This window comes from Gavia stellata, chromosome 2 (genome assembly GCF_030936135.1).
Source record: "Gavia stellata isolate bGavSte3 chromosome 2, bGavSte3.hap2, whole genome shotgun sequence".
Taxonomy (NCBI): domain Eukaryota; kingdom Metazoa; phylum Chordata; class Aves; order Gaviiformes; family Gaviidae; genus Gavia; species Gavia stellata.
The window spans coordinates 88,728,122-88,750,146 of record NC_082595.1 but is presented as its reverse complement, the minus strand read 5'-3'; the positions used below and the strand labels follow the sequence as shown (position 1 = coordinate 88,750,146).

The following is a 22,025-nucleotide window of genomic DNA, read 5'->3' as shown; positions in this document are numbered from 1 at the left end:
CTACTCTGAGCAGCTATAACTCTTCCCATATTTTGCCCATTCTCCATATAGCATTGCTAAAATGTAAAGATGCAGTCTAAATCTCTCCTTCTGCCTTGAGGTCCAGTTCTTGGAGCAATATAAAGAGTGGTTCCAAATTCATCTTTCTCAGCTCCAGTCATATTTGTGGATTTTTCATTAATAACTGTCATGTCGCCAGCCCAAGGAAATAATTCTGACTCTACAAATGGTTTACATTTTGCTGTCCTTATTTTACTGAACAGCTTCATTATGTGGTTCTGAATCGGGCTGCTGGTCTTCCCTTCAGCTTGCTGTTTTCAGCTTATTCTCTACATGAGGTCTTTCACTAATTAGGAGAGAATCAGACACCTTTATGGTAAATAACATACTGTAGACAACCTTTCATTATTTTACAAATACACAAACTGGAATTGGTATTGCATTTTTCGTGTTGCCTTTCTCCTGATGCTGAAAAGATCAACCTCCTGTACAGCTGCTAAGGAATGCCTTTGCTTTCTTTGTTCATAAATTGGACACAAAGATTGGGGTTTACCTGTCATAAGTCAGGCTTCTGAAAATTAGAGGGCTAAATTTGAACTAGTTGGCTTAGGCTACTTTCATAGTTGGTAGAGACATATGAATCTCAAGAAAACAAACCAACTCATATTTAGATAGCTGCCTAAGAGCAGTCAGTTCAATCAGCTTCTGGAAATACTTTTCTGTCTTTACTGTAAACGGCGCCTAGGTTCTCTCTTTATATAGTAGGCTATAGTAGCTCAGAATTTTAAGTATCTAGAGTTAGGGAAAAGCAATCCCTCTCAAAAAAGTATGCTATTCCATCACATAGTAGACACTGCATCTCTATCTGTGCTAACATCTTAAAAAACGTCAAGCCCCAAGACCAGTGACTATGCTCTGACCACAGCCATGCACGGTTAAACTCAATTGCCCTTCAAAACAGCATGTCTGTCTACAAGCCACTTCCTGGGAATTTAGCTCACACCATCTACTACATTACACGTGAAATTGTTTGGGAAAGTGCTAGACAACCCAAGCTAGAAGCATGCTAGCATTTACCCTAACATTTCAGCAGTCTAGACAAACACTTTCCCACACTCATACTCATGCCCTGACAATGTTTAGTTTACTAAGAAAGGTGTAGCCTACTGTCAGAAGGAGTATGTATAATCACACACAATACAAAGGTATTATAGAGATTTATCATTATTCCCTTGCCAAAAGATTGTTTCCTTGTGAATATTTGCACATCCCTGCAATTTCACTTTGTTGACAAAAATGAAACAAGCAAACATGCTCAGTTTTCAGACAAAACCAGCTCTCGGAGTCAATTATATAAACACATGTATCTAAACCAGTTGTCTGTCTTTTAGAGTTAGTAATAACTTATGGGCTATGATTAATCTCATCCTAAAGTAGATACCTACAATGGATTGTATGAACTGTGCAATTCTAAAAAGGTCAATTTCTCTTTATTCACTATAAAAAGAGCCAAGGTGATTAGGTCATTTAGCTGAGCTGAACTTCACAAGAAATAGCTATATTTCATTATTTTAATCTTCTTATTAAACAGACAAAGATATTTATTTAAAACCTGGAAATCTAAGTTGTTTCATAGATAATGTGATGATATTTTAATTCTGATTTGACAGCATGAGCCAGTGTAACACTGTTTATCTGCCACCTTCTTTTAGATACTTTCCCGTCCTTTAGTAGCTGCAACATTTGGTTACCATTGGCAGTGGCATGTGATTGACAGATGAAACTTCCCTGATTAAAGAATCTGTTTGTGTGTGATGAAATAAATTTTCCGTAAGACTGATATATAGTTAGAAAGTTACACAAGAGATTGATTCTCCACTACATTCTACCACATAAATAAGGAAAGGTTGTCAGGGAGAGGTTTTATCTTTTAGAAGACCAACAGATACATTTGAGTGAAATGAAACAAACTTTTGGACAAACAAGCCCTTCTAGTCTGCTATATAGCCGTCTTCACTACAGAAGATGTCAAGACTAAGATAAAATTATCATTCTGATTTGCTATCATTTCATGTATTCCACTTAGCATTCAGTTTTACACAAGTGTGTAAATATATATGATGCAATGCCAGAGAATCTTATTTCTTCTCTCCTTTTTTGCAGTGCTGCTTCTGTAGGATGATGTGTCTATAAAAGGCACTACATCCCCTCATTCACCAGAATAAGGGCTTCCTGAATGGTGCAAACCCAAGTTTAATGTGTTTATCTTTTTACAATCTGTTTGCACAGTACACGTGGTGGATACACTATTCCATTTTCTCCTTATCTGCAGTAATGATCCCTGAGGACTCCTGAAACCTCACTGATGTGAAGAGTTAAAGAGATGCTGCCACAAGCTTTAGAAGTTTGACAGAAGCCTACCATAGCCTGCCTGCACTTTCTCTATTCTTGCTTTGAAATAGGACTGAGTAGCACAAAAGATATTTCTGTTTTTCCTTTAGATTATTAATAGTTCACGTCATTATTGTAAGTCACTTATACCTTCAAGTACCCACTAACATAGAGACTTTCTACCTCCTTTGCTTTGTAGACTGCTACAAGTTCTCTGAAGTGAGCTACAGTACTATCAAAGTCTATCTCTTGAAAATAAGCTTGCTTTTCTTGATTACATTTCCAGACTTTGTGACTGAAGTCCATGAAGCCCCACAGATCACAGGTTGAAATTCACTTTACTACTACATTAGAACACTGTAATTTAATTAAATTTAATCTGACACAAAGATATAAAATTAATCATTAAATGAAAGACCTTGCTATTACTTATTAATATAAAAACTTACTGGTGTTTTTATAGAAAGACTTTTTCTGAAGACAGAAATTTAATGCAAAATGTAGATTCAGATTTGGCATTCAGGAAGAGACAAAAAAAAGACAAAGAGTTGTTGGGTTTTGTTTGTTTTAAGCCTAAAATATCCAACCTGTAAAATGATTTACTAGTCTTTGGCATTATTTTGACTAACATGGTTCTGAAATTATTTCTATTATATTGCTACATATGTAGTATGCATATATCATAGCACCCACATGTTAAAATATATTGATTTTCATTACAAAAGTTTGTGTAGGTTTGTGTATGTTTATAAAGGAAAAAATACTAATAATATATAAACAAACAAACAAATAAATAAATAAATTTTGCCTAGAACTTCTGCATATAATATAAAATTTAATTAGTGTTGCAGTAACAGGAAAATAAATTAGTTAATTACTTACTGGCTCTTCCTCTCCTCCACCTCAGACAGGTTTAGATCAGTCACATGAGATTTAATTACTTTCTCCATTTACTCTTTTAACACAAATGTAAATGTAGATGAAGTGTCTCTAAATCTAGCATACTTTTACAGCTCTTCTTGAGCCGTCATTCTCCAAATGTGGAAAGACTTTTTCACCTGTCAATAGCAGTATCCCAAGGTGAATTGCCTGCTTCTTCAAGAGCCTCATACTCTACAAATACTCATTGAACTGTATTTCTGTATCTGTTATTGACAAAATACCTCTGCAAGATATAAATACAAAAAATCATCTTTGGTAAAGACACTGTGTCTGAGTACACAGCAATGCATATAGGAATTTCTCAGCCTGTGTGTGTGTCAGAGGACATGAAGTACTGTACAGAAATATATTGCTTTTTAAAATCTTATTTTTGAGACTCTGTGGGAGCATTTATATCAGTAGAGGAGTTAAGATTTTCTGTCAGTCTATTTTAAACTCAAATCTAATCAAATATTTATTTGGGGTAAAGTGTTAGGTAAGTTGGTTGTAGAGAACATAACCACTCACTGTCTTGGGTATCAGAATTTAATTTCCTATTTCACACGCAATACAGAAAAAAATAATATACAAATAAAAATATCTAACTGAAAGCAAAAGTATAAAACCCAAATTTAAATATCCTTGAGACACTAAACCCTTCACTTGCTGTTTTGTTTAGATTATTCAGATATTTTTATCAAAAGGCCACACTGGAAAATTAATATTGATTTTAGTTTCTTCTAATTATTGCTAATTCAGGAAAAGACCAATGGTAGTCTCAATTTTTAGGGTTGTTTTCATGATATTATGCCTAGAAAAAAAAATAGGTACAAAAATTCAGCATGAGAAAATAAAGAGTATTATTGCTTTTTGTATCTGAAAAATAGAATATTCCCTGTAAGGACAGCCAACAAACTAATCACTGGCCTTTATGCCAATTTTTTAAAATGCCACTTTGAATACTCTAGAAAAAATATAAGAATGACAGTACATAATCTGTGGCCACACATTCACTACAGTTTTCCACAAGCAATACTATCTCTGTTTTTCAGTAGGCCTATTAAAAATTGGGTTATTTCACATGCAGATAGGTGCTGCTAATTGTGTGCAAATATAGCAGGATCTTGCCCTGTGTGTTCACAGGCAAGCTGCCTTTCCAGCTCTTCTTTTCCAATTTCTTCCCTTTTTCATCATACACAAAAAATAGAACTTTCCATTCCCTTTTTCCATGATGCTCTTGTACAGCTGGTGTAATTTTTCATAAAGGACCATATTGTTGTGAAATCTCATTGTTGAAATGTTGCAACAGAACTTCAGTGTTAAAGTAGATGCTGTGAACTTTCACAATGGGGAAGTATTGTCATGAGCTCCATACAATCACAGTACTGGGGTTTACCTGACACTGAAATGAGCCAGCAGTCAGGGAAATTCTGCCAATATTCTTACTGCTGAGAAAGGTTATTGTACTGGCAAATTGCTGCCAATTATCTTATTGCTAAGTTTCATTATAGGATTATCAGAACAATGAATGGATAAAAGCCAGTTAAATTAAAACCAAGCCAGGCAGAATACATCTTGATTATTGGCTATCACCTCCTGACACTATTTATCCAACATGATTTGTTCTGTCAGATTTGATATAAATAATGAGGAATGTTGAAATACCAGTTGTCAAGGTAAAAATTACTGATGTGTCTGTAATGTATGTAGACTATTAATTACAACTTCTTTCAACTTTGTATAATCATGATGGGTACTGTGGCTCTATCTACATTAGTAGTGCAGTACAGTAGAAGCAAATCTGGTCAGGGAAACAATGAAGCTGAGGACACGATGTCCACACTATCTGCACTAAAGTGTTTTTACTTTGGACTAGCTTTTGTGTCCATTAGTGGGTGGAGTAAACTAAGTGCATCCCTGGAGCACACCTTTCAGTTCAGCTTCAAGTTTGTACCCTCCAAAACCTGTGTTCATATGAATTCAGGGTGAAGAAGCAAGTGCTCATTTTGTGTCCCCAAGAAATTCTATGGGATTTTATATAGTACAGTGTACTTTTAACAGAAGCTGATGAAGTTCTGAGATATTTGGAAATGCTCTCTTCACCTATTTTGAAAGGAAGAATACAGTTTACTTACCATATATATATGTGCATTTACACTGCATGTAAACCTACAGTGGCTACATGAAAAATAAGTAATCTAAAATAAGTAATTTTCTGCTCCTATTTTCTGGAAGAAGTCCTAAGGTATTTTGAAATAATCATTCTCCTAATGCCAGACACACAAAAAAACAAGCACCTTTTCTATGCATTAACAACCTTTAAGTATTTGATCCCTACTTGGAAACTCTAACCTTGAGTTCAATACTAAGAGTTCTATGAAGAGTATGAGGAAAAAAAATAATGAGTGTCTGGTCCAGAAAGTGGACAAAAGCAAGAAAGACACTCTGAATTGCGAGCTATGGCACTCACCTGAATGTTATTTCCTACAGAAAGGAATGCTGAGGCATTTTACATTATGTCTGTCTTAGCAGAGCATATGTGCACACTGTTACTAGGGACCAGAATACAGGTCCCCTATAAGCACCCAAGAAATTGGGCTGTAGGGCTTTATTGCTTGCTTTTTTTCTTCCTGGCTTAGTAAACCTTGTTCATGCTTTGGCACAAAGTATACTATGGCAATTAAAACTTTACGCATGGAGATGGAAAAGAACAGTTTTAAAACCGGAAATAATTGAACTGACAGTAAAACAAATGTAACATCACAGCTCTTAACACTGTGGTCCCACGGTGAAAATTTGTTCAACAATTTCTGACAGGTTAACTTTATTTGCAAGCTTTATGTTGGATTAATTATTGTTTGTCAATGCCATTCTGACTTTCTGCCAAACCATATATAAAACTGGCATAAAAGCACAAAATGCTCCTAAGTTTCCTTCTGTATACTCTAGTTAATTTTACAGGAATTCAATCATGTGTTCGTGCTAGATTCAGATCAGATTTGCACTGCTGGGTGTTCTGTTGCTGCACAGTTTCATTTTTAATGATCATGGAACCTTGGCCTCAGATATGATCCCAGAACACTAACCACCAAGTAAAGAAATACTGTAGCCACCAAGCTGTTAAAAAAAAAAAAAAAAAAAAAAAAAAAAAAAAAAAAAAATTTGGCGGGAAATTCTTCTTGTAAATTCAGAAAACCACGAACCTGTGTTATAAATTCCATGGACTCTGGCAGTTTGTAGTATGAACTCTAAATAGAAAGCCTACCAGACAAAACTGTAAAGAGGTTTTAAAAGAAATGCCAGCTGGGCTATTTACAAAACTTTAGATATCTAATCTAAAGAAGAACAGATCCTGAAAACATAATAAATAGCGCATAGGTGTAGGTCAACCCTATGAATGATCTCAGCTTCGATGAGTAAATTTATACTCATATAATTTCCTAATAATGTTACTGTTTGCTACAGATGGGAAAATACCATTAAAACAGCAGTACCACTAATCCCCATAAAAACTTCACAAGACAAGCCATGAGGGATTCATTATTCTGAATGTAAAAAAGGTTTCTGCAGTTCATATATTAAGCACTAAAGGATTAAAAGCACACTGCATGGGACTCCAAATAGTGCTTAATAATCTCTAATAATTATATTACTTACTATACCGTAAGTATAGACTGGGTGGGCCCTGCTCAGCGAAAAGGTAATGTTGTCTTTTCATTCGTACTTGCCATGGAAGACAGAGCTGATAAATTATGTATAATCTATCTTCAGCTTCTGAAAATGATGTGGTAAAATATTTTGGGATGACTCCAAAAAAAAAGAAGGGCAAATATATATATAAGACCTATTTTAGTACATACATGGAAATATTAACAGATGTTTTAATATTAAAAAAGGTAATGTGCAAACATTGGAAACATCAAGAACTCTGTTAGTGTTATCTAACTCTCAAGTAATTTAAGCTCATAAACATAATCTATATGTTTTACACAGAATCATTTTTGTACTACCAAAGAGTAATTAAAAGTATGAAATGGTACTTGAGTTAATGTTCGCGGTCTATAATGGATTTCTAAATGCGTGTGAATGTCAACAAATACTCATTCTGCAGTTGTTGCATCTTAAACGTCCATAACATAATCTATTTAATTAAATCAATGCAATTCAAAATGAGAGTTCCTGGCATTTTCATTCTGTCTTGGAACCATTTATGTGCTATTGAAACCTACAGTTGTAGAGAAAAAAATGTCTATATTATCTACTGAAAAACATGCCAATTACAAAATCTCTACCTAATTAGAATGATAGAAAAGTCTATAGAAAGAAAAGTATTTGGATAATGTGTTTATAGTGATGTATCAGAAACTTGCATGAACTTTCAAAGTGCCTAGGATGACAAACAAGCATGGGCTATATGCACTGGGACAAAATTAGCTCCAGACCTCTTTCTCTTGGACCTATAAAGTTTTTGTAAGGACGGCTGAAATATTTTTATGTCTTGGTGATTGACTATTTTACATTCTAACGCAGATCATCTGAAAGAGACCAAAGGAGCCACGTTTTCCAAACAAACTGATGTATGCTTGTACAGCAGAATGAGTTCACAATAAGTAATGGTACCTGCTGCCTTGTATCCTTTGGAAATTGAGAGGTACACTTTCAATTTCTCAAAAGCTTTGCAATCTATTGGCAATTCATGTTTGACTATACTGATGAGACAGTCATAAAATGGATAATAGTTTCTAATAGGAGTTTCAGCACTTTTTCTTAACATAAGCAATGTGTAAGAAAATTTATGTAAATATGTAAACCACGTAAAAAATTAATGTCAATACATGTTGTCAGTAACAGGTCTTTTGAGCCTAAAATGAAAAAGAAAAGAACTCTTTTCTGTAATTTTCTTCCATAATAAGTATATTACAAAAAGTTTTAAGGCCTTTCCCCACCAATTTCAAACCAGGTTCTTTGTGTCCATATGTCCTATTCAAAATTTCTGTTCTCAGCTACAACATCTACACATACAAAACCCAAAAACTATAAATTTAAGAAGCAAGTTAAATACACATGAAGAGGTAGTAGAAGAGAGTTTTTGTATGTGATGATTTTATTGAAAGAAAATACTTTTAATATATAACAATACTTGCAAGAGATAGGTATGCAAATACATGTGCCTGCATCAAGATGATTACTGTGCATATATAGAAAGCATACATGTTAGCTTTGCAATCAGCAAGCAAATGAATAATTAATTATAATTTATACTCAATAGAATAGAAGCAGGGATTAAAGGTGAGATTCCATGTGAGTTTAAGAACTCTAACTTCAAGCATCTATAGAGAGATGTCTTCAGGAACGCTCCATGTCTAAGCCCCCTTTATAATCAGTGGGGAAATGACTGATACAGTCAGTACTTAAAAATATTCTGTAGGTTACTTTTGAGAAGAGCACTGGTCTGACCTTTTTTTTTTTGGCAGGGGGAAGAAAAGGAGAAGAAATAATATGAACACATACATTTTTTCTTGTGCTATTTAGTGCAAGGTACTTTGGCTTAACACTTACCAAATGCTTCAGTGATTGCGAATGCATTCATTTCCTCACAGTCTTTTCTACAATACTCACTCTTAAAGTAATCAAGTCACCATGAACATAAAGGGCAGATTGAAACATGGAAGAAGATTTGTACAAGCTTATAAAAACCAGTATGGCACAGACAGAACTGAAAGTTAAAGACCACCATCATCTGCAGCTGTGTGTCATTCTTTCACACACTGACGGGGGAACAATGTGCACAGAGCACCTCTTATTCTGGCTAGTGGTATTGATGCCCAACACTTCTGAAAATCAAGTTCTAAATACACTGTAGTGAACAACTTAGATAATGCGAAACACGTAAATCTTGTCAACCTTTCATCATTCTGTCTTAAGGAACTTTCCCCACCTAGGAAGTTTATGGAAGCACAAGGAATAGAAATAAATAGGTTTATAGCATACATCTTCTTTAACTACCTTTCTTCCAAATAGTCTGCTCTCTACATGCATCCCTAATTCTGCTCATATATCATATACACATTTGGTATTGCATATTCCCTTATTCCAAGCTGCAGACACAGAAACATGAGAGGTGCCCATCTATTCCCTTCCTTCTCTCTTCTCTCGTCTCCAAGTCTGGCTTTTATTTCCTTGGTACTGCAACCAAACAGCACTATCGCCACTTTCTCAGGCTACCCACAAGACAGTAAGCACTGAAAACAGAGGATGGTTGTTGTGTTGACCCCAGCTGGCAGGTAAGCCCCCCACCAGTCAATCTCTCACTCCCCCACAGCGGGATGGGGGAGAGAATCAGAAAGACAAAAGCAAGAAAATTAATGGGTCAAGGTAAAGACAGTTTAGTAGGTGAAGGAAAAGAAAAAGAAAAAAAAAACACAGAAGAAACAAGTGATGCCAAAGCAATTGCTTATCACCAGCAGACTGATGCCCAGGCAGTCCCCAAGCAATGGCTACTTCAGAAAAACTTCCCCAAAATTTTGTTGCTAAGTATGACATCACATGGTACAGAATATGTCATTGTTCAGTTCAGGTCAGCTGTCCTGGCTGTGTCACCTCCCACCCTCTTGCCCACCCTGAGCCTACCTGCTGGGGTGGCAGAGAAGGCCCTGACACTGTGCAGGCACTGTTCAGCATTAGCTGAAGAAAATAAACTACATCGCAGACAAACGCAGTACAGATGGACAAACTGTTTGCCTCCATCCTTATCCAGGACTGCTGAGAGTGCTCATTAAAGAAAAAATGTTTTGGAGTGCTCACTTATGGGGTGGGACTCACATAAAATCTATCTAGCTGAAGAGCTACATCTTCACAAATTTGGGAAGATTTTCCTGAGATGGGCAAAACACCAAACTGTGGCACAAACATCACCATGCCAGCATCTTCATCTCCAAAGCATGTGAAAATATAACTTTTCAAATAAAATGTTAATACAACGCTTATATTCACCAAATATGGTTTTCATTGCTTCGGTCTTAGGGAAAAAAAAAAAAAGAAAATATATTTAGCACCTATTCTGTTTACCAAAGTTAAATTCAGCAGTTTCATAGATGATTTAAAAAGTCTTTTAATGCAAAGTGGAATACAATCTTAATTATACAGAGTGTTACAAGAATAATGTATTTTAAGTTCATACAAAGTTTTTTGGATTTGGGGCGGGGGGACTATTTGGGGTTTTTTTACTTATAAGCTTTATGGATTAATGTATAGCTTTTTGTTTTTAAAAAAGATCATAACATGATACTTTATTTTGTTTCTTTGCCAAAAAGTTTCAAAACTTTAAGGTATGGCTCTAAAAATACAATCTGTATTTTTATATATACACTAGACTGATTATGATGATATGAAACAATGCTTAATTTCATCTAAATTCTGTGACTATCTTCTGTTTGCAAAAGAGATCTTAATGTTTTCTGCTCATTTACTAATAAGATAAGAGGTTTTTTCTTTAATTTTGTGGCACCAGGAACTTCAGTTGCAGGAAAAAACATGACATACAAACAAGACAAAATATGACATGTAAACAGAGAAACAGGTAACCGCTGGGTCTTTTTGGTTTTAAACAGCAATTTCTTAAATCCTGATTTTACCCAAATTATTTTAGACTGTACAATTTGATATGTTACTTATTCTGTGAGGTAGACCCATATAGATGAAGTATTTAATGAAATAGGTTATAAAACTGAAGTTCAGTTTCATTCTGAACAGAAGAAACAAAAGCAAAAACACTGATGTTTTGAAATTCACCACAATGGAAAAGTACAGATTTCTTTACTGAAAATCCTGAATGCTTTATTCAGGATTTTTTTTTTCTATGTTGTAAAACGGAATGCAAATTCATCCTAATCTCGTAAAACCTATTGATTTTCACAGAATAAGATTTTTAAAAAATCTTCCCTTATCATGTTGATAACAGATATATCTGTTCAGATATATCTGAAGAGATATATCGTTCAGTCCATAGGAGAAGCATAGCTTTCAGAATGTGGCCTGATTACGTAAGTGTTTAATATATTGGAAGCAGAAGACAGTTTACTTTTTTGGGGGGAGGGAGGAAAAAGACTATGATGTGATCATGTTATTAAATAGAATATCATAATTCTTGTACAGGAGTGAACTGAATTATAATTTCTAACAAACCTTTCTTTTGGCATTTATTAAATTTTTACTTCTCAATTTTGCAACTTTGACTTTCTTTTAGATTATTTTTTTCTATGCATGCAACACAGCTTACATTAATTTGGGGTTAGTCACCTGATTTTACTGCTCTTAAAATGACATGTGAATATGTATATGTATAGGTTAAAACATACTAATTTAATGATTTTTGCCTTTTGTTTATTTTCATTTAATTTTGTCTCACATTTTTACTGCAGTGTGTGACGGTTCTCTTTGGAACAGATCTTATTTACCAATTAGTTACAGAAAGGAAACTGCAAGGGCTTATTTTCATTACTGGATTGTTCTGCTCAACCGATACTATATAGCCTGAGGCAAGGCCACTATATTTCTGAATTTGAGTCTGTTTGTGTGCTAGAATAATTGACTGAGTTTGCAGTTTCAGAACACTTTTTTCATTGACATTCTTTTAACATTTTCAATTACTGTAGAATGGGAAATGAACTAAATTAAATTTCAGTTCAGGATTCTCTTAAATTAATTTCCAGGTTTAAACCATTTATATAAATTGAGATTATGCTAATTCAGATTCACCTTCCATGCACTAACTTTCATTATCCCTTGAAAGATGTAGGGTAGAAAATATTTATAACACAGAACTTAACCTGAAAATTAGAACTAAGTCTTTAGCAGTAACAGAATAGTATGAATGCCAAATCAGTGCATCATGTCTGAGAAAAGTATTTCAAAATTTCTTTTCTTCAGCTGAAAAGTGTATCTTGATACCAATGAAAAGAATATTGTAAAACTGCTAACTATGCATGCTAAATATAGAGGATGATAAATGCAAATGAAATATTAAACCTACATTTAAAAAAAAATCTATCCATGCACAATCCTAAATCTGTTTTCTTTTAGAAACACTACATAGAATTTGATGCAAGTTCTATAAAGCTCAGCACAGCTCAAGGTCCTGAATCTTGCCCGCTCTTCTGGCAGAAAAGATAGCCACATAGAATTCTGCTTGCAGTGAAAGAAATAGTCATAGATTCAAAATTGGCGGAAGTTAACATTAAGTTAAGATCTGAGTCTACGTAACTTTCAGTCTCAAAAAGACAGATCCTTAGTGAGAATTTTTCCAGTCCTCATTTCCATCTTAGCACAGAAGTGCAGGAAAATATCTAATTTCATATCTTAGGGAAATGGAGCATATAAATAAAAGACAAGTGTTGAGGAACTAACATGGAACTTCATTTTTAATCTATAGCAGCGAATCAGGAACAGGTGAGTGAAAGGCCTTCAGAATGTTAAAATCTAGCTACAGAGTATACCACAAATCTCTGAATGGTTTTCAGACTTTATAAAGACTGTAACTAGTTCTGTTTGTTTCTGAAACACACAGGAATCTGTTGTGAGTCAGAACATACTGCTGAGTGGCCCAGTGCAGCCAGGCACATTCCTACAGATAACATCTGTCAGTATTCCTGGATGGACCTTTCCACTGACTCATTACAATGGACTCCAAGGCTTATTCTGCAGATAAGGGAAGCTTTTGCTTCTATTATATCCTGCACAGGACTGAGGAACCATGAAGTTGCCATGGAGAGCTGCATAAGCCACTCATAAAAAAGTAGATGCCTGGATAAGAACCAAAAGCAACTTCACGCTATCTCAGACAGGCAACCACCGGTGCAAGGAACTCGGTAAAAGCCCTCAGGTCTGAGAAGAGTTCAAAGAGCAGTTATATACAGTGGTAAAATTCCTTACACATCACAACCCCAGGATACTTTCTGAGGACGTGGGTGGATGTTATCATGAATATAGACACCCATCTTCAGGCACCATGAGAAGAAATTAGTTTTGAGAGTTCTAGCCAGTACTCTGAAGGGAAAGAGTGTTTTCTTCTCAACTGCGTGGGAACTTTTACTGAGAAAACAAGGATGGACAAGTATTTGAACAGGAAGCACAGACACTGCTCCCTTTGTTGTAGCCTTTGTTTTAAGATATGAAGATTGTTTTAAGTATTTTACTCTCTTTCTATGAATTTTGGACATATACATAAAGCAGCAATGTCTTTACAATATACCCAACGACACAGCTACTGGCAAACAGAAATTGTGAAAGTAATTTTTGCATTGACATCTACGTGCACCAAATAAGACACAAATAAAATTACTGTACAAGTTATCTTCACAGGAGTTAAGAGTGATCACTGTGGAAGTACCATATAGTGCTGAGTACTCTGTGATTTGTACAGCTCCATACAGACCACAGAGTAGTCAGCATTACACAGTATTCAGAGTGTCACAAAACGCGTATATGACATATGAAAAAGTGTGGAGGGACTGTTTTTGTTTCTCCAATTGCTAAGAAAAGTGAGACTATGTTCAAGGAATGAGGATTAAAGAGTAGCAAGGAAGGACTTGTGACTGAGAGTGAGTTCTGTTCTCCACATGATGAGTGAAAACAGCCACTCTTAAAATTTCTCTTGTGTCAGAACTGTGATAGGGAAGTGGTTAGACACTGCAGGGAGACTGCCTGTGTGTTATGCAGAAGCTGTACTGCATTGCTCCTTATTTAAAGTTGCAGTCTGTTAGTTTTACCAGACAGCAGTGTTTAGCTTTTACTGCTTTAATTTGAATGTCAATTTAATATTAAATACTACCGACACAACAGCACAAAGCACTGGCATCTATATACCAGAATGGCCAAATCTTCTAACTGAGCAGTGAACAGGAAAGGTAGGCCCAGATGTGGGAATGCCTGTAGCTACATCGTCTCTTTCCCACAAAAACTATAGGTGTCTCAGGGAGAAAATGTCTAATTGGACAGGGAAAAAAAAATCTCCCAAATTATAAAACTGAAATTATGAAAGAAGAACTGACATTTTCTCAACCAAAAAAAGTAACTGTCACATCAGCCAGTTGTGGCTACAACATGTGTAAACGTATATTTTTACATGCAGATCTTTATTGATATCCTCTACTCTTAGGGAATTAAAGCCATCTCAAAAGTCCTTTTTGTTCCTTGGATTTTACAAACTCTTCCCATGATGGTTAAAAAGAAAAATATACTGGGCAGGGAGGCAAAAAAAAACTTTGCTATTTTTGCAAGCTCTACCATAAAGGAAAATTTGCACAATTTTGGCTTCATTCTTAAAACTAAAATAATCCACTAACTTCTCATATTGAAAGACCCTCTTACTTCTTATGTCGGTATATAAAAGACATTTAAGATGGAATAATCTATTGAAACCTGCGACCATTCTCAGATAAAAAATTTAGTCCCATCAAGCTTATGTTGTCATTTCCTCAGTGCTCAGATATGAACGTTCAGTCATTCCCTCTGACACCAGTGTAGAGGTACCATAAGTGAAAACAGACACTTTCCCTTATTCATCCTAACACATTTTCACCCTAGTTTTAAGGAAGTGGCTTTATAGAAACTTCTTTTACATGAAGCAGACAAATTTTCTTCTTTGTTCCTCTTAGTTTTTTCTCCTTTTGGAGAATCAGATTCAGCTACTGCTTAAATTACAGTTTCTTTGACTCTCATTCGTATATACTTACCCTGCTGATCTCAGGCTAAAATATTAAAAAAATATTATTGACTCCATTTTTCTGAAGCAGTTTCCTTAAATACAATCACTATAATTTTAGTCCTCAGTCAAAATATTTCTTAGTTTCTCAAAACAATTAAGTTGAGAAAGAGTACAGATTTTTTCATGAGCCTTTCCAGTAAAAGAATCTCCCTACTCATTGTTCTAAATCCATTTCCTTGAAACCATCTTGTAGTTATAGACCAAAAAATAAAATTACTATAATTTCTAGCTTCCATTCAGTATTGTTCTTAACCTGAAGCAATTTCCTGTATAGCAGATTTAATTAGAATTTGAATCCTTTATAGATTTCCTTTTAATATCTCCTTATATTCCGATTTCTACAATTTATACAAACAACTCAGATTCTGAGTTGAATTCTGAATTATAGAATTCTGTTTTATTATGTCAGTGAAACTGCTCTGGCAGGGGGGTTGGACTATATGATCTCCAGATGTCCCTTCCAACCTCTATCATTCTGTGATTCTGTGTAATGAGATTCTGAAAACAGAAATAAAAGTTTCTTTATCCACATTTCTGTTCTCATGGATCATTAGCTTTTTCTTCTGTCGTATTTGTAAATTTAACATCATCCACAGAATTGACAATGTTAAAAAAGATGGAAAAGAAGTTCCACAGAACTGAAATAGTAAACTTTTTTTAGTAACACGTTGCAATGGTTCTAAAATTCAAGCTTCAAAGCTGCACTAATCTTAATTTCAATAGCATTAATGGGAAGAAAAGTACTACAACAACCAACAATTATGGGCAGTTGATGTATCCTTGTGGGCAGCAAGAACTCGGCAACCAGATAGGGAATAACCAGAATTGATTTGCCACTAGATTCATTGCACCATCACTTCTCCTAGCTCTTTCTAACAGTCTTATGATATTCATTATTCGATTTCATTCACTCCAGCATATATATTTCTCATTTCCTTCAGTGAGACCACATTTTAACATTCTTTTAATTTTTTCTTTGTTTCAGTAATTTTAAAGAATCTGGCATTATATTTCAATCTGAAAAGTGAATAAATAAACTGCAGAGTAATCTTTCAGGGAAGTTAATTCCAGCTGTAAACTGCACTTGATTAATCCAGACAGATAATTATAATTTTGTTGTTTGATATATTTACCAAATGCACAATGGATGCATTTGTTTAGTAACTACATTGGATCTGCACCAACAACTCTAAACCCATTAAGTAATGAGTATAAATTTCTGGTGTATCTAATCTTTAAAATATTGCAAGGATTGGACTCCAGAAGAATGGGAGTCAGCACTGCAGCCAATTTTCAAAGCATTCCAAAAGAATACATCTTCTGCTTGTATCAAGTTATAAATGGTTAAAAGTCCCACACTGAAGTGTTTGGAAATAACATAGAATACACAGTTGATGGGCCTACGAGAAAGCTGGAGAGGGACTTTTTACAAGGGCTTATAGTGATAGGACAAGGGGTAATGGCTTTAAGCTGAAAGAGGGTGGATTTAGATTAGATATTAGGAAGAAATTCTTCACTATGAGGGTGCTGGGGCACGGGAACAGGTTGCCCAGAGAATTTGTGGATGCCCCAACCCTGGAAGTGTTGAAGGCCAGGTTGGATGGGGCTTTGAGCAACCTGGGCTAGTGGAACATGTCCCTGCCCATGGCAGGGGGGTTAGAACTAGATGATCTTTAAAGGTTCCTTCCAATCCAAACCGTTCTATGATTCTATGATTCTATGATTCTATGAAATCACCTGGTTAGATGGTCACTATCTCAAAATGTATTATCTTGAATTTGGCTTCCTGAAAATACATGTGAAAAGTAAGGAATTAGACTGTATTTACAAATGGGGACGGTCTCATGTGAGAGCAGGCATGAACTGCTGCAAACTGATCACAGATGATATATTAAATGAGGTATTTGGAAAAAAGAAAGTAAAATGTTTTGAAGACATAGGAAAGTGAATTTTGCCTCTGCACACAGTATTGTAAGACTACTGTTAGAAGACTGTGTCAAATTCTGTCTACACACGTCAGAAAATGTGAAAATACTTGGAAGAATAGAAAACAGAGATTCAAACCTAATCAAACAGCCAGGAAAAAAAGCCCTAAGACATGAATCATCATATGTTACCTTACACAGAAAAATCTGTTACAGGAGAGCAAATCTTATTAGAATTGCGAACTGAAGTATAAAAAAATCAAGCTATTGGATGCAGAAATTAAGTAAAATTCCATCTTTAAGTAAAATGCTATTTCTAAATGGTTGGTGGAACTGATCACTGTAGCACGATTTGAAAGGAACTGATTCAAGTAGCTTGAAATCAGAGCCCTTAAAATAAGAGTATTTTTAAAACAAATGTTTTGTTCCTTTTTTCCAAAGGAAAAATTCTACAGTCTGTATTGGCAAATAAGAGTACATTGTCTAGTGGTTCTTTCTGGATTCTGAAACAAAATGAGAGAATATATACTATCTAGAATATATACTATCTAGATTTATAAAAAAAAAAAAAGAATTCACTTTAATACATTTCATATAGCCAGAGAAACCTTGCTTTACTTTATGGTTCTGTAAGAATAAAATGCTAAAGGTAGGATGATAAAATTTCAGATTTACCAGGCACAGCAGAAAGACAGAAGGGAAAGTGAATGATTTCTCCTTATTCCACAGCTGGCTCCAGTCCAAAGGGAAACCAGCAGATGTACTAGAAAGAACTATGATTCCATTTCTGTGCCACAGTATGATGTGGTGCTCTGCTCTGCAGGATTCAACAGGAGCTCATGGAAGCTGATGTAAAAGGCAATAAATTGAAGACAAAGGGAACTTGGAGATTCCTTGAAACCTGGACAAAATACCTCTTTATGTGTGTTGGAATCAAACTAGTTATCCTCAAAGTTATCCCCGCCAAAAGACTCATTGTTTTGCCAGCTAAATTACTTAAATTAATCACATGCAAACTCTGGGACAAGTGCAGTGATCGTCAAAACTTGTTCACTCAGGTCTCCTTCCAGCATACTCCACCCTAATCCTGACAAGCAGTCAGGACACAATAAGAGTGTGCACCAGACACATTGTATTCTTTTTATTCTCATTTGTACTCTTATTTTAATTTGACTGCAGGGACTGAATGTTCCATTTTTAAAATCTGATTCTCTACAACTTTTCTGCTACAGTGTAATGCTGATATATTCAACCCACATATGTCACAGTTCACTCTTTTTCAAATCCCACTGCTAAGTCTTCAAAATAATAATGTTTCTAAATTTGAAAGGTTACAATTTTGCTTTTAGTAATGTTCTTAAATTGCTATCACCTATCCAGCCATGTAGACAAATAAAATTCTGTCTCCTAACCACAGTACATTCTAGGAAATTATCTTCACCATTCCATGAGAAATCACTGCAGCTGAGAAATACACATTTCCCCACAAAACAGTCAATCAGACCATATTTGTGAGCTACTTACTTGTGTAAGTGAGCTGAAATCCTTGGTCAGTATCAGATCCATTGGTGTTAAACTCTATCCACAAATGGTTAGAGGTGCTATTAAGGATAACTCCCATCATGTCATTTTTAGTGAAGGCTCCCAGAGAGCGTGAAGAACTGTCTTTTCCATCATACACCTTGTAGAAACAAAATAATAGTATGAAACTGGACATCAAATCTAAATGTTTGAAAAACATTAGTTTATACAATACTTCCAAAGTTAGCTATGTATTGCCAATAGTTTCCTCAAAAAGTTAATGTTTCCATTTTGCAGTTCAGTGAAATATAAAATATTCTGTCACCCTTAAGGTGTTTTATAGTCCTTTTCCTTTTCAGTTTTGTGAGCTCATCTTGAATAAAATTAATATTTATACACAACTCTATCTTCTGAGGTTCCATAAACTCAGATTATTTTTCATGATTACTCACAAAGGCTAACAGAAGTATAATTTCTGAAATCAGCATTGAAGTAAGTCTGTAAGGGTTTACCTTACTCTGTTCTCTCCTGTCTGGAGATACCAACAGCAGAACTGAAGTATTAAAGTCAATCTGTCACCTTTTATTTCAGACTCTGAGCCTGCAGTAATTTTTGTTTTACTATAGGTTTTAACAAAGAAAGATAGGTCTTCAAAAAGATATGTGAGTCTATTTCCAAACTAAGTGTAGAGATGTTCTTATTTACCATGTTCCTTTATTGAAAAATTTCAATGCAGGACAAAATCAACAATATTAACCTCTGTGATTTTTCAAATCCTAGAATGAATAAGAATGTCCTTTTGATTGTTCACCAATACAGGACAAGTACAATGATTTGGCTAGGGGTGAAAAATTGTTTTTGCTTATTGCAAAACTTTGAAAGCCATAAAGTGTTAAAATAGCCTTCTGTGGTGGGTTTTTTTGGCTCAAGACAAATTAAAAAAAGATAATTTATTCTTTAAATTAAATAAATCACCTGTACTTTCTCATGGAAAAATAGGCAAATATAAAGTGTGTTTCATACTTCCAAAACATATACCATATACCATGTGGATGCTTATACAAAAGCAAGTAATGAATCTGAACAGCTGGTTTCTAACTGAAGTAAAAGATAATTTACCCTGATCTCATATGTCCTAGAGTGACTGTAGATAACTACTGCAAAAGCTTCAATTACAGCAAATATCTTAGGCTCTGGATCTTCATCTCTCCATTCTCAGACCTTGTGGTACAGTGAGGGTTTATACTTACTGCAGCCAGAAGCAGGCAGTGACCCATTTAACAATTTAAACTGCTACATTTGAGTCACAGCCAAGCCACTTCTTCCTATTTGAATGTCCAGTTAGATCTATTAATGAAAGTTAGAAATGCATCTTTTGAGAGCACAGACCACTGCAACTACATTTATGGATGATGACCAACAGTTAAAAGCAGAGCTATTTTCTCAATGGAGAAAAATACCAGCATACCATCAATAGAAGTGAATGTCTTGAAAGTACCTCATTCATCTCAAGTGCTGACGTTAAAAAAATAAAATAATAAAAACAACATGCATAAAGATTTTTTAAGATAAAAACATAAATTTATTTTAATAAACATACACAGATGTAAATAATTACCTTCTCTAAAAGAAGCTTTTGAAAAATAATATGTTATGCTAGCCATTGATCGAACAATATGTTCTGTCCTTATTACTAAGGCAAAGATTGTCTTATATCGGGACACATAGATGAGTTATCAGAAGACACAATCAATTGTAGTTAAGATTCATGCAAGCAGTAACACATACTTAATTGTCTACCTCTTAGCAGAAATACGACTTTAAGCTGTGCTCAGAGTATCTGAAAAAATGCTTCCAAGCTTCTACCACTGTCCTGGGCCAGAACTACAGATCACTTTCACTTTCTATTTATCAGAGCTGGAAATCTATTGTACAAAATAAATAAGCATTTGTTCACCAAAAAATTTATTTTTTATAACATTCTGATCATACTTATTATGCAAAAATCACAGATCTATTTTACTTGGCTTGAGAGATATTACTTCGAATGGAATGATCTATTTTTAATTGTCGTTAATAAAAAGTAATGCTATCTATGCTAAAAAAAGTGATTTTTATTCATCTTTAAAAAACCCCAAAACCAGCTAGTTACTACAATTGTCCCTTAGACATTCTGTTCCAACAGCGTTCTAACTCATTGGTTGTTACAGATACTCTTCCTACCTGAGGATCAGCAAGTTAAATAGTAGTATCTTTCAAGATGAATCCAGACACAAATTAAAACATCATTTTATGAAATAAAAATGAGATAAGAGGGATCATGTGAAAGCAGCTGTAAAAAAAGCTGTGACAATTTTTAACTGGTGACACTTGTCCAACTGTTATTAACATTACAGGCATAAGTAGGCACAGATCTACTCTAGTAATTGAAACAGTGTTAGTGAACAAACAGAAGCACTGAATCTCCATTGTCTGTACTGATAATTTGTTTGAACCATCCCTGGGAAAGAAAAAGCATTTTCCCCAACAATTCTTGGTCACGGTTGGGTAATTAGCGTGGGCCAAGGACCATTCTCAATAGGCAGCTTGTGTGCAACCATTGTGTTCTGTCATATTTGACTGTCTTCAGAGCCAGAGAACACATTTAATACACTGGTCTAGACATTATCACTATTAACTCATATTTAGTGTGCATGTTTAACTCATTTAGCAGAACCCATTTGAAATATAATTCACGTGCTACCATTACTATTTTCTCTGTCACAGAGAAAAAAGGAACACCTATTTGGCCAAATAGATGAAAGACATGAAATTATATTCTGTTTTTTCTCTCACCTCTAACAAATTCATGGTGATTGCATTATAAAGATTTCACCATAGGTAGCCACTTTAAAGAACTATGAAATTTCAAGTGGTGGTTAAAGCAGGGAGATCAGGAAGCTGAAGTGTTAGTGAGAAAGGATAAGCTTTAAAATAAACAGATAATCCAGGCACTTAGTTTTGCCATATGCCTCAAAATGGTGATTCTGTTTCTATTTCTTTACTTGAGTTCAGATTTATTTCCTGCTAATTCAAGTTCAAACTTTGCCACAGCTATAGAAAGCTTTGCCCACAACTTATAGTCATTAACCTGCACGTATTCTCCTTGAAAGCATTAATTTTGACCCTTTCTCATGCACACGGTCTTACTGATGTCAGAAATACCCTTGCAAATTATGTTATTCCCTGTGCACCACAGCCTCAATATCCAGACTCAATATTCCCACTTGTGCCAACAGTAAACCTAGTTGAATATATACAGCTGAGGGTGGTTTATATTTTCAAAGCAAGTAAACAGTGCCAGAGTAGGAGTCCAGTCTCCACAACTTGATTGTCTACACAGTATTTATTGTCAGTAGATCCTTGGCACACATTCAATGCAGACTTACTAACACCCTCACAAATCTTTCCTGAGAAAGCATTAGGCCAGGAGCTCCACAGGCCAGGGACTCTTTCTAAAAGGT

General features: G+C 34.9%; 1 protein-coding gene across 1 annotated transcript in view; it reads right to left on the bottom strand.

The window, feature by feature from the left end:
- Nucleotides 1–22,025, bottom strand: part of CSMD1 (CUB and Sushi multiple domains 1) — a 1,256,706-nt gene that overhangs the window by 242,526 nt on the left and 992,155 nt on the right. The window contains exon 23 of the mRNA XM_059835885.1: nucleotides 18,526–18,682. Within this exon, the coding sequence (XP_059691868.1) occupies nucleotides 18,526–18,682 (157 nt within the window). The remainder of the gene's footprint in view (nucleotides 1–18,525; nucleotides 18,683–22,025) is intronic.